Source organism: Somniosus microcephalus, chromosome 13 (assembly GCF_052327205.1).
Source record: "Somniosus microcephalus isolate GS21.2 chromosome 13, FLI_Smic_1.0, whole genome shotgun sequence".
NCBI classification, from domain to species: domain Eukaryota; kingdom Metazoa; phylum Chordata; class Chondrichthyes; order Squaliformes; family Somniosidae; genus Somniosus; species Somniosus microcephalus.
In genome coordinates, this window is record NC_140999.1 from 37596691 (window position 1) to 37612621 (window position 15931).

Consider the following 15931-nt stretch of genomic DNA (forward strand, 5'->3'; position numbering starts at 1 on the left):
ATGCCCTTTGTTCCCGGGTAGGACGCCCACCTTTACTGGTGGAGTCACAGCTCATGGTAAGTGAGGGACGTGCAGATTGTGCCCCTCACCCATTGTCACCAGTCCCTCTCAGGTACCACACCTCCTGTTTTAATAAGTACAGGTATATTTAGTACTCCTGGAAGGTTCATCGTTCTGCGTGTATGTTACTGACAATGAGATGCATTCAAACTGTTGCAATACTCACATAAATAGACCAATAAAAACCCAGGGGAGTGAGGAACCCAGGTAGGAACTGTATTAGATTAGCAGTGTCAAATCACTTCCTGAATTCAGTCAGGCAACACTGGTGTATAGGGTGGGGGCTGGGGGAGTACAGCATGCAACATGCGGGGGCAAAGGTGTATGAGGTGGTCGGCTCCTGTCACCAGTGAGTTGAAACCCAAACAAATCATACTGTGCGCCAGTGTGTGTACAATCGTGAGCTTCAGAGTATCGGAGAGCTGGCCCCGTCAGTCTGATCTTAGTGGAGCAGCACCCACCTGATGTTTCACAAACTCTGTACCGATGTTGACCATTGTGTAGATGATGCCCGGGAAATATTCTGGGAACCGTAGGTTGGGAGGAGAGCTCCAGCGGTCTGTGTCAGATAGGTACTGGCTCATACTTTTAACCTGAAAGGCAACAGAAAGGGAAGGAGGCAGAGTTACCATTGGCAATGCTGTTAATCTGAAATAAAAACAGGAAATGTTCAAAATACAAGAAAAGGCAGGTTAATGATTTGGGTGGCCACTCTCTGATTAAAGGCCTTCACCCGAAACATTATTCTCTTTACTTTCCAGATGCTGATGGACCTGCTGTGTCATTCCCGAAGTAAACATCTGTTACACAACTGTATGGCTGGGCAGAGTGACGCTGTTTCTCAGTGGAGACGGCCTCGGTGCTGCCAGATATTAATAAACTGCAACTTACAAAGGGTCAGCTGTGATATGTCTGGCTCCCATGGTGACACCAATGCAAACTGACGTCAATCACTTGTTTAAGAATTCCATTTCAGAATTGCTCAAATGCTGTTTGAATTCACGGTACAGACCTCCCCACTGAGAGCACGACCCTGGTCCTCTCCAAGGTCACAAAACCCCGAGTCCAGACTATCAGACGTTACTAGGCAGCTCACCACCACCTGCTCAAGGGCAGTTAAGGATGGGGAAATAAATGCTGGCCTTGCCAGTGACACCCACATCCCATGAACGAATAAAAATAATATCAGACGTTACTATCAGCATTACTGCCTACGAGGAGGGGAATTTATTTACTCAAAGGTGGTCGTTAGTGCCGGGGGGAAGGAAATCACTTAGACATTGGGTAGAAAATGTACCCGCGATAGCAGTGCCACCAAGACTCAGAAAACAGTGCCAACAGCTGTGAAACATCACCAGGGATCCCTGTGAAATGTTCTCAATACCTGTGGAACAGTGTCGATACCCAGGAAACACAACCATCAACACTCATGAAATGTCACTGACACCTGTGAAGGGTGTCACTAGTACCTGTGAGACAGCACCACTGATAACCATGAAACGTCACTGATATCCATAAACATCTCCATTGCCGCATGTGAAATGCTATGTGGATACCTTGAAACAACACTGTTAACCATGAAATGGTCCTGAGATCATTAAAATTCAAAGAGCAAAGAAGGTTAAGGGAGATTATTTAATAAAGGTGCTCAAAATTCTGAAGGGTTTTGATAGGGTAGATAGGGAGAAACTGTTCCTACTGGCAGAAGGGTCAGTAACCAGAGGAGACAGATTTAAGATAATTGCCAAAAAAGCCAGGGGAGCGATGAGGATTTTTTTCCACTCAGCGAGTTGTGATTTGGAATGCATGACCTGATAGGGTAGTGGAAGCAGATTCAATAGTAACTTTTAAAAAGGGAATTGGATAGATATATTAAAAAGGAAAAAAATTGCAGGGTTAAGGGGAAAGAGCAGGGGAGTGTGATTAATTGGATAGCTCTACCAAAGAGCCGGCACAGGCCACGGTGGGCCGAATGGCCTCCTTCTGTGCTGTATGATTCTAGAAGTCCATGCCTTGAAAATCACTTCTTTCACCCAGGTACACATAGACAGAAACAGTTGCAAATTAACCTTCTCAAGTAAGTTAAAGCATTTTAGCCGAGGATCAAACAAGTGAAATTCTCCTGTGGGGTCAGTGGTCTCCGAGTTAATAAGGCAACAACTCACCAAGAGCTCAGCGAAGAACCACAGATGCTTGTACACTTGATCTCTCATTTGTCCACTGGTGAACACAATGTGATAGGCCAGCTCCTCGTGGAATAGCTGCAGGAAAATCAATCGTTGAAAAATGAAACAGACAGAGTGTGTGTGAGAGAGAGAGTGATTGAGAAGTACAGAGCTGAGAAAGGGGGGGGGGGGGGGAGAGAGAGAGACAGAGAAAGTAAAACAGAAGGAGACACACACACACAGCTGGATATTCTAAGTTGCACTGGGGGTGTCAGCCAGAGGTTGCCGATCCGTGTTTGAGTTGGTACCAGATCTGCACAGTGTTATACTGAAGTGTATGTAACATTAGTCGTAAATTAATCCACACAATCACTCACCCCATTAATCAGCAATCCTGTCTTTTAACTTTGATTTGTGTGTTAAATGCATTTGTCCTCTATTCCCCCCACCCCAATGCCCTGTGTCGTTCTTTGTGGGTGTTTGGGGGGGGGGGGGGGGTGGCGGAGGGGGCACGTAGACAGATTCTAATCTTCTGCTAATGTCATTCTCAATCTGACAGTACCCAGAGTCTCCTGACCGCTCCATCCTCTGTTGGGTGTGGCCAGGAGCTTTTCCGTGTTACACGGAAACATCTGGCAGGAGAGGCTGACTCACTGCTGGATCGGATGCAGAGGTTCTATGCCTGCTCTTCTCCCTGTGAGATGGGGGAGGGAGATCAGTCCCAGACCATGAACCACCTGCAACCAAGGGGCAGGAACTCAGTCAAAGGCTTTGTCCAATGCTGTAAAGATGGCCGCAAGATGGTATGTGACAGCAGCTGGTGATGACTCCCTCATTGATTTCCGCCACTGTCCCAGACTCCAAAATGCAATCTATTATCCCATAGGGTTTTGATGAGATTAGAAAGTATTTAAACTTCACTCTCATTGGTTGGAGTGCTCAGGCCCTTCACTCTCACAGGTTGGAGTGCCCAGTCCCATCACTCTCATTGGTTGGAGTGCCCAGGCCCTTCACTCTCACTGGTTGGAGTGCCCAGTCCCTTCACTCTCATTGGTTGGAGTGCCCAGTCCCTTCACTCACACCAGTTGGAGTGTCCAGTCCCTTCACTCTCATTGGTTGGAGTGCCCAGTCCCATCACTCTCATTGGTTGGAGTGCTCAGTCCCTTCACTCTCACTGGTTGGAGTGCTCAGTCCCTTCACTCTCACTGGTTGGAGTGCCCAGGCCCTGCACTCTCACTGGTTGGAGTGCCCAGGCCCTTCACTCTCACCGGTTGGAGTGCCCAGGCCCTTCACTCTCACCGGTTGGAGTGCTCAGTCCCTTCACTCTCACTGGTTGGAGTGCCCAGGCCCTTCACTCTCACTGGTCGGAGTGGCCAGGCCCTTCACTCTCACCGGTTGGAGTGCCCAGGCCCTTCACTCTCACCGGTTGGGGTGCCCAGGCCCTTCACTCTTACTGGTTGGAGTGCTCAGGCCCTTCACTCTCACAGGTTGGAGTGCTCAGGCCCTTCACTCTCACTGGTTGGAGTGCTCAGGCCCTTCACTCTCACTGGTTGGAGTGCTCAGGCCCTTCACTCTCACTGGTTGGAGTGCTCAGGCCCTTCACTCTCACTGGTTGGAGTGCTCAGGCCCTTCACTCTCACTGGTTGGAGTGCTCAGGCCCTTCACTCTCACTGGTTGGAGTGCCCCGTCCCTTCACTCTCATTGGTTGGAGTGTCCAGTCCCTTCACTCTCATTGGTTGGAGTGTCCAGGCCCTTCACTCTCACTGCTTGGAGTGCTCAGGCCCTTCACTCTCACTGGTTGGAGTGCCCAGTCCCTTCACTCTCATTGGTTGGAGTGCCCAGTCCCTTCACTCTCATTGGTTGGAGTGTCCAGTCCCTTCACTCTCATTGGTTGGAGTGTCCAGGCCCTTCACTCTCACTGCTTGGAGTGCTCAGGCCCTTCACTCTCACTGGTTGGAGTGCTCAGGCCCTTCACTCTCACTGGTTGGAGTGCTCAGGCCCTTCACTCTCATTGGTTGGAGTGCCCAGGCCCTTCACTCTCACTGGTTGGAGTGCTCAGGCCCTTCACTCTCACTGGTTGGAGTGCTCAGGCCCTTCACTCTCACTGGTTGGAGTGCCGAGGCCCTTCACTCTCACTGGTTGGAGTGCCGAGGCCCTTCACTCTCACCGGTTGGAGTGTCCAGGCCCTTCACTCTCACCGGTTGGAGTGCCCAGGCCCTTCACTCTCACTGGTTGGAGTGCCGAGGCCCTTCACTCTCACCGGTTGGAGTGTCCAGGCCCTTCACTCTCACTGGTTGGAGTGCCCAGGCCCTTCACTCTCACTGGTTGGAGTGCTCAGGCCCTTCACTCTCACTGGTCGGAGTGCCCAGTCCCTTCACTCTCACTGGTCGGAGTGCTCAGGCCCTTCACTCTCACTGGTCGGAGTGCTCAGGCCCTTCACTCTCACTGGTCGGAGTGCCCAGTCCCTTCACTCTCACTGGTCGGAGTGCCCAGGCCCTTCACTCTCACTGGTCGGAGTGCCCAGGCCCTTCACTCTCACCGGTTGGAGTGCCCAGGCCCTTCACTCTCACCGGTTGGGGTGCCCAGGCCCTTCACTCTTACTGGTTGGAGTGCTCAGGCCCTTCACTCTCACAGGTTGGAGTGCTCAGGCCCTTCACTCTCACTGGTTGGAGTGCTCAGGCCCTTCACTCTCACTGGTTGGAGTGCTCAGGCCCTTCACTCTCACTGGTTGGAGTGCTCAGGCCCTTCACTCTCACTGGTTGGAGTGCTCAGGCCCTTCACTCTCACTGGTTGGAGTGCTCAGGCCCTTCACTCTCACTGGTTGGAGTGCCCCGTCCCTTCACTCTCACTGGTTGGAGTGCCCAGTCCCTTCACTCTCATTGGTTGGAGTGTCCAGTCCCTTCACTCTCATTGGTTGGAGTGTCCAGGCCCTTCACTCTCACTGCTTGGAGTGCTCAGGCCCTTCACTCTCACTGGTTGGAGTGTCCAGTCCCTTCACTCTCATTGGTTGGAGTGTCCAGGCCCTTCACTCTCACTGCTTGGAGTGCTCAGGCCCTTCACTCTCACTGGTTGGAGTGCTCAGGCCCTTCACTCTCACTGGTTGGAGTGCTCAGGCCCTTCACTCTCATTGGTTGGAGTGCCCAGGCCCTTCACTCTCACTGGTTGGAGTGCTCAGGCCCTTCACTCTCACTGGTTGGAGTGCTCAGGCCCTTCACTCTCACTGGTTGGAGTGCCGAGGCCCTTCACTCTCACTGGTTGGAGTGCCGAGGCCCTTCACTCTCACCGCTTGGAGTGTCCAGGCCCTTCACTCTCACCGGTTGGAGTGCTCAGTCCCTTCACTCTCACTGGTTGGAGTGCTCAGGCCCTTCACTCTCACTGGTTGGAGTGCTCAGGCCCTTCACTCTCACTGGTTGGAGTGTCCAGTCCCTTCACTCTCACTGGTCGGAGTGCCCAGGCCCTTCACTCTCACTGGTTGGAGTGTCCAGTCCCTTCACTCTCACTGGTCGGAGTGCCCAGGCCCTTCACTCTCACTGGTTGGAGTGCTCAGGCCCTTCACTCTCACTGGTTGGAGTGCTCAGGCCCTTCACTCTCACTGGTTGGAGTGTCCAGTCCCTTCACTCTCACTGGTTGGAGTGTCCAGTCCCTTCACTCTCACTGGTTGGAGTGCCCAGGCCCTTCACTCTCACCGGTTGGAGTGTCCAGTCCCTTCACTCTCACTGGTTGGAGTGCTCAGGCCCTTCACTCTCACTGGTTGGAGTGCTCAGGCCCTTCACTCTCACTGGTTGGAGTGCCCAGGCCCTTCACTCTCACTGGTTGGAGTGCTCAGGCCCTTCACTCTCACTGGTTGGAGTGTCCAGTCCCTTCACTCTCACTGGTTGGAGTGTCCAGTCCCTTCACTCTCACTGGTTGGAGTGCCCAGGCCCTTCACTCTCACTGGTTGGAGTGCTCAGGCCCTTCACTCTCACTGGTTGGAGTGCTCAGGCCCTTCACTCTCACTGGTTGGAGTGCTCAGGCCCTTCACTCTCACTGGTTGGAGTGCTCAGGCCCTTCACTCTCACTGGTTGGAGTGCTCAGGCCCTTCACTCTCACTGGTTGGAGTGCCCCGTCCCTTCACTCTCACTGGTTGGAGTGCCCAGTCCCTTCACTCTCATTGGTTGGAGTGTCCAGTCCCTTCACTCTCATTGGTTGGAGTGTCCAGGCCCTTCACTCTCACTGCTTGGAGTGCTCAGGCCCTTCACTCTCACTGGTTGGAGTGCCCAGTCCCTTCACTCTCATTGGTTGGAGTGCCCAGTCCCTTCACTCTCATTGGTTGGAGTGTCCAGTCCCTTCACTCTCATTGGTTGGAGTGTCCAGGCCCTTCACTCTCACTGCTTGGAGTGCTCAGGCCCTTCACTCTCACTGGTTGGAGTGCTCAGGCCCTTCACTCTCACTGGTTGGAGTGCTCAGGCCCTGCACTCTCATTGGTTGGAGTGCCCAGGCCCTTCACTCTCACTGGTTGGAGTGCTCAGGCCCTTCACTCTCACTGGTTGGAGTGCTCAGGCCCTTCACTCTCACTGGTTGGAGTGCCGAGGCCCTTCACTCTCACTGGTTGGAGTGCCGAGGCCCTTCACTCTCACCGGTTGGAGTGTCCAGGCCCTTCACTCTCACCGGTTGGAGTGCTCAGTCCCTTCACTCTCACTGGTTGGAGTGCCCAGGCCCTTCACTCTCACTGGTTGGAGTGCCCAGGCCCTTCACTCTCACTGGTTGGAGTGCCGAGGCCCTTCACTCTCACCGGTTGGAGTGTCCAGGCCCTTCACTCTCACTGGTTGGAGTGCCCAGGCCCTTCACTCTCACTGGTTGGAGTGCTCAGGCCCTTCACTCTCACTGGTCGGAGTGCCCAGTCCCTTCACTCTCACTGGTCGGAGTGCTCAGGCCCTTCACTCTCACTGGTCGGAGTGCTCAGGCCCTTCACTCTCACTGGTCGGAGTGCCCAGTCCCTTCACTCTCACTGGTCGGAGTGCCCAGGCCCTTCACTCTCACTGGTCGGAGTGCCCAGGCCCTTCACTCTCACCGGTTGGAGTGCCCAGGCCCTTCACTCTCACCGGTTGGGGTGCCCAGGCCCTTCACTCTTACTGGTTGGAGTGCTCAGGCCCTTCACTCTCACAGGTTGGAGTGCTCAGGCCCTTCACTCTCACTGGTTGGAGTGCTCAGGCCCTTCACTCTCACTGGTTGGAGTGCTCAGGCCCTTCACTCTCACTGGTTGGAGTGCTCAGGCCCTTCACTCTCACTGGTTGGAGTGCTCAGGCCCTTCACTCTCACTGGTTGGAGTGCTCAGGCCCTTCACTCTCACTGGTTGGAGTGCCCCGTCCCTTCACTCTCACTGGTTGGAGTGCCCAGTCCCTTCACTCTCATTGGTTGGAGTGTCCAGTCCCTTCACTCTCATTGGTTGGAGTGTCCAGGCCCTTCACTCTCACTGCTTGGAGTGCTCAGGCCCTTCACTCTCACTGGTTGGAGTGTCCAGTCCCTTCACTCTCATTGGTTGGAGTGTCCAGGCCCTTCACTCTCACTGCTTGGAGTGCTCAGGCCCTTCACTCTCACTGGTTGGAGTGCTCAGGCCCTTCACTCTCACTGGTTGGAGTGCTCAGGCCCTTCACTCTCATTGGTTGGAGTGCCCAGGCCCTTCACTCTCACTGGTTGGAGTGCTCAGGCCCTTCACTCTCACTGGTTGGAGTGCTCAGGCCCTTCACTCTCACTGGTTGGAGTGCCGAGGCCCTTCACTCTCACTGGTTGGAGTGCCGAGGCCCTTCACTCTCACCGGTTGGAGTGTCCAGGCCCTTCACTCTCACCGGTTGGAGTGCTCAGTCCCTTCACTCTCACTGGTTGGAGTGCTCAGGCCCTTCACTCTCACTGGTTGGAGTGCTCAGGCCCTTCACTCTCACTGGTTGGAGTGTCCAGTCCCTTCACTCTCACTGGTCGGAGTGCCCAGGCCCTTCACTCTCACTGGTTGGAGTGTCCAGTCCCTTCACTCTCACTGGTCGGAGTGCCCAGGCCCTTCACTCTCACTGGTTGGAGTGCTCAGGCCCTTCACTCTCACTGGTTGGAGTGCTCAGGCCCTTCACTCTCACTGGTTGGAGTGTCCAGTCCCTTCACTCTCACTGGTTGGAGTGTCCAGTCCCTTCACTCTCACTGGTTGGAGTGCCCAGGCCCTTCACTCTCACCGGTTGGAGTGTCCAGTCCCTTCACTCTCACTGGTTGGAGTGCTCAGGCCCTTCACTCTCACTGGTTGGAGTGCTCAGGCCCTTCACTCTCACTGGTTGGAGTGCCCAGGCCCTTCACTCTCACTGGTTGGAGTGCTCAGGCCCTTCACTCTCACTGGTTGGAGTGTCCAGTCCCTTCACTCTCACTGGTTGGAGTGTCCAGTCCCTTCACTCTCACTGGTTGGAGTGCCCAGGCCCTTCACTCTCACTGGTTGGAGTGCTCAGGCCCTTCACTCTCACTGGTTGGAGTGCCCAGTCCCTTCAGTCTCACTGGTTGGAGTGTCCAGTCCCTTCACTCTCACCTACTGGGCAAGACAACCATTTTGCATCTGGAACAATGCGGTTTAATGTCATATCAGAGGCTGGCGCTCTGTTAGGGCACTGAGTCCACAAGTTTAAAGACTCTTTTGTTGAAGTGTTACTGTCTATAATCTGGCAAAGAAAGTTCCCGCTTTTTTGGCCTCAACAGAAGAGATGGCCGTGACGATCAAATGCCACCTCACAGAAACCCGTGAGCAGCCAGTCAGTACTGGAAGAAGTTCACCCTTCCGGGGCAACCAAGGTAACAGAACTCGGTCGTAACTTGCAACATGGCACTGCAACAGCGCATTCTGCCACTTTAGCAGAACAGGGAGTCAGTAGAGGTGGACAGTGTTAGCAACTTCAAGAGGGAGTTGATGGCTTTTTCGCAAAAAGAAGTGGTTGAGGGGTATCAGAGATAGAGACCAGGATTTTCCACATCTACACTTACCAGTTCACAATATTCTGCCTATTAGAGGGATTGGGCAGGAAATCAAGAGCTCGCACACACAGATAATCCCAGCCAGAGTATGATATGGGATTTGGGACCAGTGGATGGAAAGCAATGGTCTTTTCTGGTCCTGTATACTCTTACATTCTGACCTCTTGTACATCCCTGGTTTCCTTCACTCCACCATTGGCGGCCATGCCTTCAGCTGCCTAGGCCCCAAGCTCTGTAATTCCCGCCCCCCCCCCAAAAAAAACCTCTCCGCCTCTCTCTTCTCCTTTAAGACGTCCTTAAAACCTACCTCGTTGACCAAGCTTTTGGTCGCCTGTCCTAGTATATCCTTATACAGCTGATTTTGTCTGATAACGCTCCTGTGAAGCATCTTGGGATGTTTTACTACATTAAAGGCGCTATATAAATGCAAGTTGTTGTTGTTGTTATGTCGCTATGGTGATCTCAGTGCCTGAGGCTACTCAAAGGACCGAGGCCTTAATTCATTTAAATTTCAGCAAGGAATAAAAATGTAATGTAAAAGTAAAAGCGGCGTTTAATGTTTTGTTTGCTACTTGTAAAATCCATCTGCTGAATGTGTGAGTGTTGAGCTGACCTTTGAGTGTTTTGGACTGCCGCCTCCCTCAGCTGGCACTCTGGGCTTTGATGGTTGGATCTCAGGGTCACTGCTGCTGAGCGGGCGCATCTTGTGCAATGCAGTGGCAGCCTCTGGCTTGAGTGTGGCGGATTTCTCAGACTCTGTGGCTCTGGTTTCCTGGAAAACTAAAAATAAATCAAATGGACATAGTACACCAACACAAACTGGAATTGAGGCCGTGGTGAATGTCAGCAAGAAAATAATTGGCTTCACTTTCAACGCAGTCATCTCGTCACTTCCTGCAGGAGTTATATTTCACCAGTAATTCAGTTTCACATCCCGATTCCATGATGGACTTCCCCAGAATCAGGTTAAAGTAACTAAAAGCGAAACACTATACCTACTCTCACTGGGCTGAACTGCACCAGCCTGGAACCATCCAAAGGGATTGCCATTTTAATCAGTCAGGAAGCACTTTTTCCACACAAAGGACAGTGGAATTTTGGCATTCTCTCCCCCCAAAAGTTGTCAGTTTAAAATAACTGAGATTGAAAGATTTTAGTTAGGCAAAGGAAAGGGTTACGGAACCACGGCGGGTAGATGGAGTTAAGATACAGATTAGCCATGATCTAATTGAATGATGGAACAAGCTCGAGGGGTTGAATGGCCTCCTCCTGTTTCTACGTGACAAACCCAGGTGATGGGTCAAGGGCCACACTGCAGGACACAGCAAGGTTGAAAAGTGTAGGAGAGAAGATGACGGAAGTCAGACAGCATCGATCAGGTGATACAAGAAACTGGAGGAATTTGGATTTGGCCAGGCCTAGGCTGACTCCCAGTGAAGGATGAATACTTTGTGATATTATTGGAAAAATGGTTCTGTGTTTTCGCTTCAGCGGGACAGGTCCCCTCCAACGGGTCCTGTTCCCTCCGATAGGACACGCTCCCTCCAATAGGACACGTCCCCTCCAACAGGACCTGTTCCCTCCAACAGGACCTGTTCCCTCCAATAGGACATGCTCCCTCCAATAGGACACGCTCCCTCCAACAGGACCTGTTCCCTCCAACAGGACATGCTCCCTCCAACAGGACATGCTCCCTCCAATAGGACACACTCCCTCCAACAGGTCCGGTTTCCTCCAATAGGACACGCTCCCTCCAATAGGACCTGTTCCCTCCAACAGGACCTGTTCCCTCCAACAGGACCTGTTCCCTCCAATAGGACCTGTTCCCTCCAATAGGACCCGTTCCCTCCAACAGGACCTGTTCCCTCCAGAAGGACACACTCCCTCCAATAGGACCTGTTCCCTCCAACAGGACCCGTCCCCTCCAACATGACCCGTCACCTCCAACAGGACACGCTCCCTCCAATAGGACACGCTCCCTCCAATAGGACACGCTCCCTCCAACAGGACACGCTCCCTCCAATAGGACCTGCTCCCTCCAACAGGACCTGTTCCCTCCAACAGGACCTGTTCCCTCCAATAGGACCTGTTCCCTCCAACAGGACATGTACCCTCCAATAGGTCCTGTTCCCTCCAATAGGACATGCTCCCGCCAACAGGACCTGTTCCCTCCGATCGGACACGTCTCCTTCAATAGGACCTGTTCCCTTGAATAGGACACGCTCCCTCCAACAGGACCCGTTCCCTCCAACAGGACCCGTCCCCTCCAACAGGACCCGTTCCCTCCAACAGGACCCGTTCCCTCCAACAGGACCTGTTCCCTCCAACAGGACATGCTCCCTCCAATAGGACACACTCCCTCCAACAGGACCTGTTCCCTCCAACAGGACATGCTCCCTCCAATAGGACACACTCCCTCCAACAGGACCTGTTCCCTCCAATAGGACACGCTCCCTCCAATAGGACCTGTTCCCTCCAACAGGACCTGTTCCCTCCAATAGGACCCTTTCCCTCCAACAGGACCTGTTCCCTCCAAGAGGACACGCTCCCTCCAATAGGACCTGTTCCCTCCAATAGGACACAGTCCCTCCAACAGGACCTGTTTCCTCCGATAGGACATGTCCCCTTCAAGAGGACCTGTTCCCTCCAACAGGACATGCTTCCTCCAACAGGACCTGTTCCCTCCAATAGGACCTGTTCCTTCCAACAGGACCTGTTCCCTCCAACAGGACCTGTTCCCTCCAACAGGACCTGTTCCCTCCAACAGGACCTGCTCCCTCCAAAAGGACACGCTCCCTCCAACAGGACCTGTTCCCTCATATAGGACCTGTTCCCTCCAAAAGGACCTGTTCCCTCCAATAGGACACGCTCCCTCCAACAGGACCTGCTCCCTCCAATAGGACCTGTTCCCTCCAACAGGACATGCTCCCTCCAATAGGACACGCTCCCTCCAACAGGACATGCTCCCTCCAATAGGACACACTCCCTCCAACAGGACCTGTTCCCTCCAATAGGACACGCTCCCTCTAAATGGGCCTGTTCCCTCCAATAGGACACAGTCCCTCCAACAGGACCTGTTTCCTCCAATAGGACCTGTTCCATCCAATAGGACCTGTTCCCTCCAAAAGGACACGCTCCCTCCAATAGGACCTGTTCCCTCCAATAGGACACAGTCCCTCCAACAGGACCTGTTTCCTCCGATTGGACATGTCCCCTTCAAGAGGACCTGTTCCCTCCAACAGGACACGCTTCCTCCAACAGGACCTGTTCCCTCCAACAGGACCTGTTCCCTCCAAAAGGACACGCTCCCTCCAAAAGGACACGCTCCCTCCAACAGGATCTGTTCCCTCATATAGGACCTGTTCCCTCATATAGGACCTGTTCCCTCCAAAAGGACCTGTTCCCTCCAACAGGACCTGTTCCCTCCAACAGGACCTGTTCCCTCCAAAAGGACCTGTTCCCTCCAATAGGACACGCCCCCTCCAATAGGACACGCCCCCTCCAATAGGACACGCCCCCTCCAACAGGACCCGTTCCCTCCAATAGGAAACGCCCCCTCCAACAGGACCCGTTCCCTCCAACAGGACCCGTCCCCTCCAACAGGACACGCCCCCTCCAATAGGACACGCTCCCTCCAATAGGACCTGTTCCCTCCAATAGGACACGCCCCCTCCAATAGGACACGCTCCCTCCAATAGGACACGCTCCCTCCAACAGGACCTGTTCCCTCCAATAGGACACACTCCTTCCAATAGGACCCGTCCCCTCCAACAGGACCCGTCCCCTCCAACGGGACCTGTTCCCTCCCATAGGACACGCTCTCTCCAACAGGACCTGTTCCCTCCAACAGGACCGGTTCCCTCCAACAGGACACGCTCCCTCCAATAGGACACGCTCCCTCCAATAGGACCTGTTCCCTCCAACAGGACCTGTTCCCTCCAATAGGACACGCTCCCTCCAATAGGACCTGTTCCCTCCAACAGGACCTGTTCCCTCCAACAGGACACGCTCCCTCCAATAGGAGACGCTCCCTCCAATAGGACCTGTTCCCTCCAATAGGACACGCTCCCTCCAATAGGACACGCTCCCTCCAACAGGACACGCTCCCTCCAACAGGACACAAGCTTTTCAATAGGACACAAGCCCTCGGATAGCCAAGAGGATTTAATGAGTTTTATGTAAAATGCTTTGTTTTAATTGTTAAACATTTTGAAGATATTAAATAACCTGAGTTAACTTAGGAAGTGTTTTCAGCCCCTTGCTCCAGGACCAATGCATGAAGCAGTTGCACAATGATTATTCAGCAAGACTGATTCACTTTAATTCACCATGTTGTTAATAAATATTTAGTTATACTTAACTGACTGCCCTGCCAACTGACTATTTACTGGGAGAGTTTGTTGATGGCTGCACCGGTACCTGGCACACTGAACACGTAGTGAACATACGAAGCCAGAGAATGGCTTCGTCCCAGTGAGTCTTTCTTCATCTCCTCACTATTATGCAGCCGATCCACAATTACAATCAGCACTTCAAAGATATCCTTGCTGACTTGAGCTGTGAGTAAAAGAAACAAAAATAACAACAATGTGGGTAGTTAGATTATTGCTGCAGTATTAAAGCATCAGTTATGACGTAATAAAACTCACTAAGCACTTGGTTTGAGCATAAAGCAAGGCTTTAATCAACTTATTTCAGAACATGGAAGTCTAGTTGTATCCACTAGCTCCCTTGTCTTTACAAAATGTCCCTGGCAAGCTGGGGCCAACGCCCGAGTATTTATACTCCTTGGACGGCGCCACCAGCTGGCCGTCTAGTGTTATTTCTTGGGTGTTTCTCGATGATGAGATTTATGACAAGTTACACCTAGCCCAGTGCCCAACTCAGCCAACCCTGGCATCCAACTTATCTAGCATAGCACCCAACTCACCCAGCACAGCACCCAACACTGGTACCCACCCAACCCAGCACAGCACCCAACCCGGGCATCCAACTTATCTAGAATAGCACCCAACTCACCCAGCACAGCACCCAACACTGGTACCCACCCAACCCAGCACAGCACCCAACCCGGGCATCCAACTTATCTAGAATAGCACCCAACTCACCCAGCACAGCACCCAACACTGGTACCCACCCAACCCAGCACAGCACCCAACCCGGGCATCCAACTTATCTAGAATAGCACCCAACTCACCCAGCACAGCACCCAACACTGGTACCCACCCAACCCAGCATAACACCCAACTCACCCAACCCAACACACAACTCACATTTTTTCTAATTTAAGTTTTATATATACTTTTCACTGATTTAAATATGTTTCTGATATTACTTTAAATACTGAAATTCATCTTAAAGGGGATAAGCTTTGAGGAAAGATGAGAGAATTTTAAGCTGCAAAGTCTAGAGAGGTTAAGAGGGGACCTTATCAAGCTATATAAAATATTAAATGGGATAGATAAGGGAAACCCAAAATATTACTTTGAAATTAAGTCAGGAAGTCACAGAGAGCCAGCAACCTATGGAGTAAGTTAGCAGCTTGAGCAGTGAGTGCAGATTTGCTGCAAACACTCAAAAGGGAGCGGGACAAGTTCCTAAATACAACTGGCATCACATCATAGAAAATGTAGGTGGGGTATTGGGTAATTCTTGTGTTCTTATAGATGGAGTTTTGGACTCTAGGGGAATCAAGAGATATGGGAATCGGGCAGGAAAGTGGAGTTCAGGTAGAAGATCAGCCACGATCTTACTGAAAGCCGGAGCAGGCCCGAGGGGCCGTATGGCCTACTCTTGCTCCTAATTCTTACGTTCATATGGGATGTGTTTCCGAGTCACTGTGGTCCCCTGGAATTTATTGCTTGATTACCTTCGGTGGGGGGAGGGGTGCGCTGAGATGAATTTCCCAGAGTGTTTCTTCCCTAAATTGGCCTAGGATTTTTTGTCTTTTTGTTGTCTCGCTCAGGAGTGGTTGGCCTGTGGGGACAGGATGCACATTAATAGTACTATGACAGTATGGACCAGGCTTGATGGACCAGCTGCTCTTTTCCTGTCCATTGTTGTCTCATGTTCATATGAAAGTAGAATCAGGGCCAGAAATCTTAAATAATGAAAAGTAAATCCTAAGAAAAGTATATTAGGATGAGCGCCTTTACTCAAAGAGTGAAAATATTTGGAATAATTTACCACTCAGTGTGCTAGAAACAAACACATTGAGGATATTCCAGATACAATTAGATGCCATGATGGGGGAGTGGCGTTTTCTCGGTTCTGAGTTTTCTTGTGTTCTGATGTATTTTCAGTTTCTGCTTTTTTAATATTTCTGAAGTCTCATCCAGCTGGGGGAATGAAACGTAAAGACAGAGTTGACAGGCATTCCACCAGAGGGCACTGAGCACTCACACTGTGGCAGAACCACTGAATGACTCTGGCTAACTGTATATAATTCTCTTTAACGAGGTTCTAACACCAGCCTAAACCTGTACCATTGTGTTAGACATTACTGGGTTTTGTATACAGAGTTTGCATGTACGGGGCATGGCCCCTTTAAGAGCGCGGGAAAACGTGGGCAAACGCGATGACGTCACATCGCAAACCACGGGGCTGCCCAGGCAGTCCTCGTGGCATCTCCGTTGAGTAAAGACCTGTTTAGTTGTTCTCTTGTGTCGATCTCCGTTATTCGTAGGAATTGGTTAATTCCTACAACACCACTCCAGCTCCAGAACATC

At 52.1% G+C, this 15931-nt stretch overlaps 1 protein-coding gene across 1 annotated transcript in view; it reads right to left on the reverse strand.

Moving 5' to 3' along the window:
- Positions 1 to 15931, reverse strand: part of LOC147108234 (dedicator of cytokinesis protein 7-like) — a gene marked incomplete at its 5' end in the record, with an annotated part of 242453 nt that overhangs the window by 82319 nt on the left and 144203 nt on the right. Inside the window, 4 exons of the mRNA XM_086005998.1 lie at positions 522 to 653; positions 2226 to 2321; positions 9817 to 9983; positions 13623 to 13760. Of these exons, the coding sequence (XP_085862124.1) occupies positions 522 to 653; positions 2226 to 2321; positions 9817 to 9983; positions 13623 to 13760 (533 nt within the window). The remainder of the gene's footprint in view (positions 1 to 521; positions 654 to 2225; positions 2322 to 9816; positions 9984 to 13622; positions 13761 to 15931) is intronic.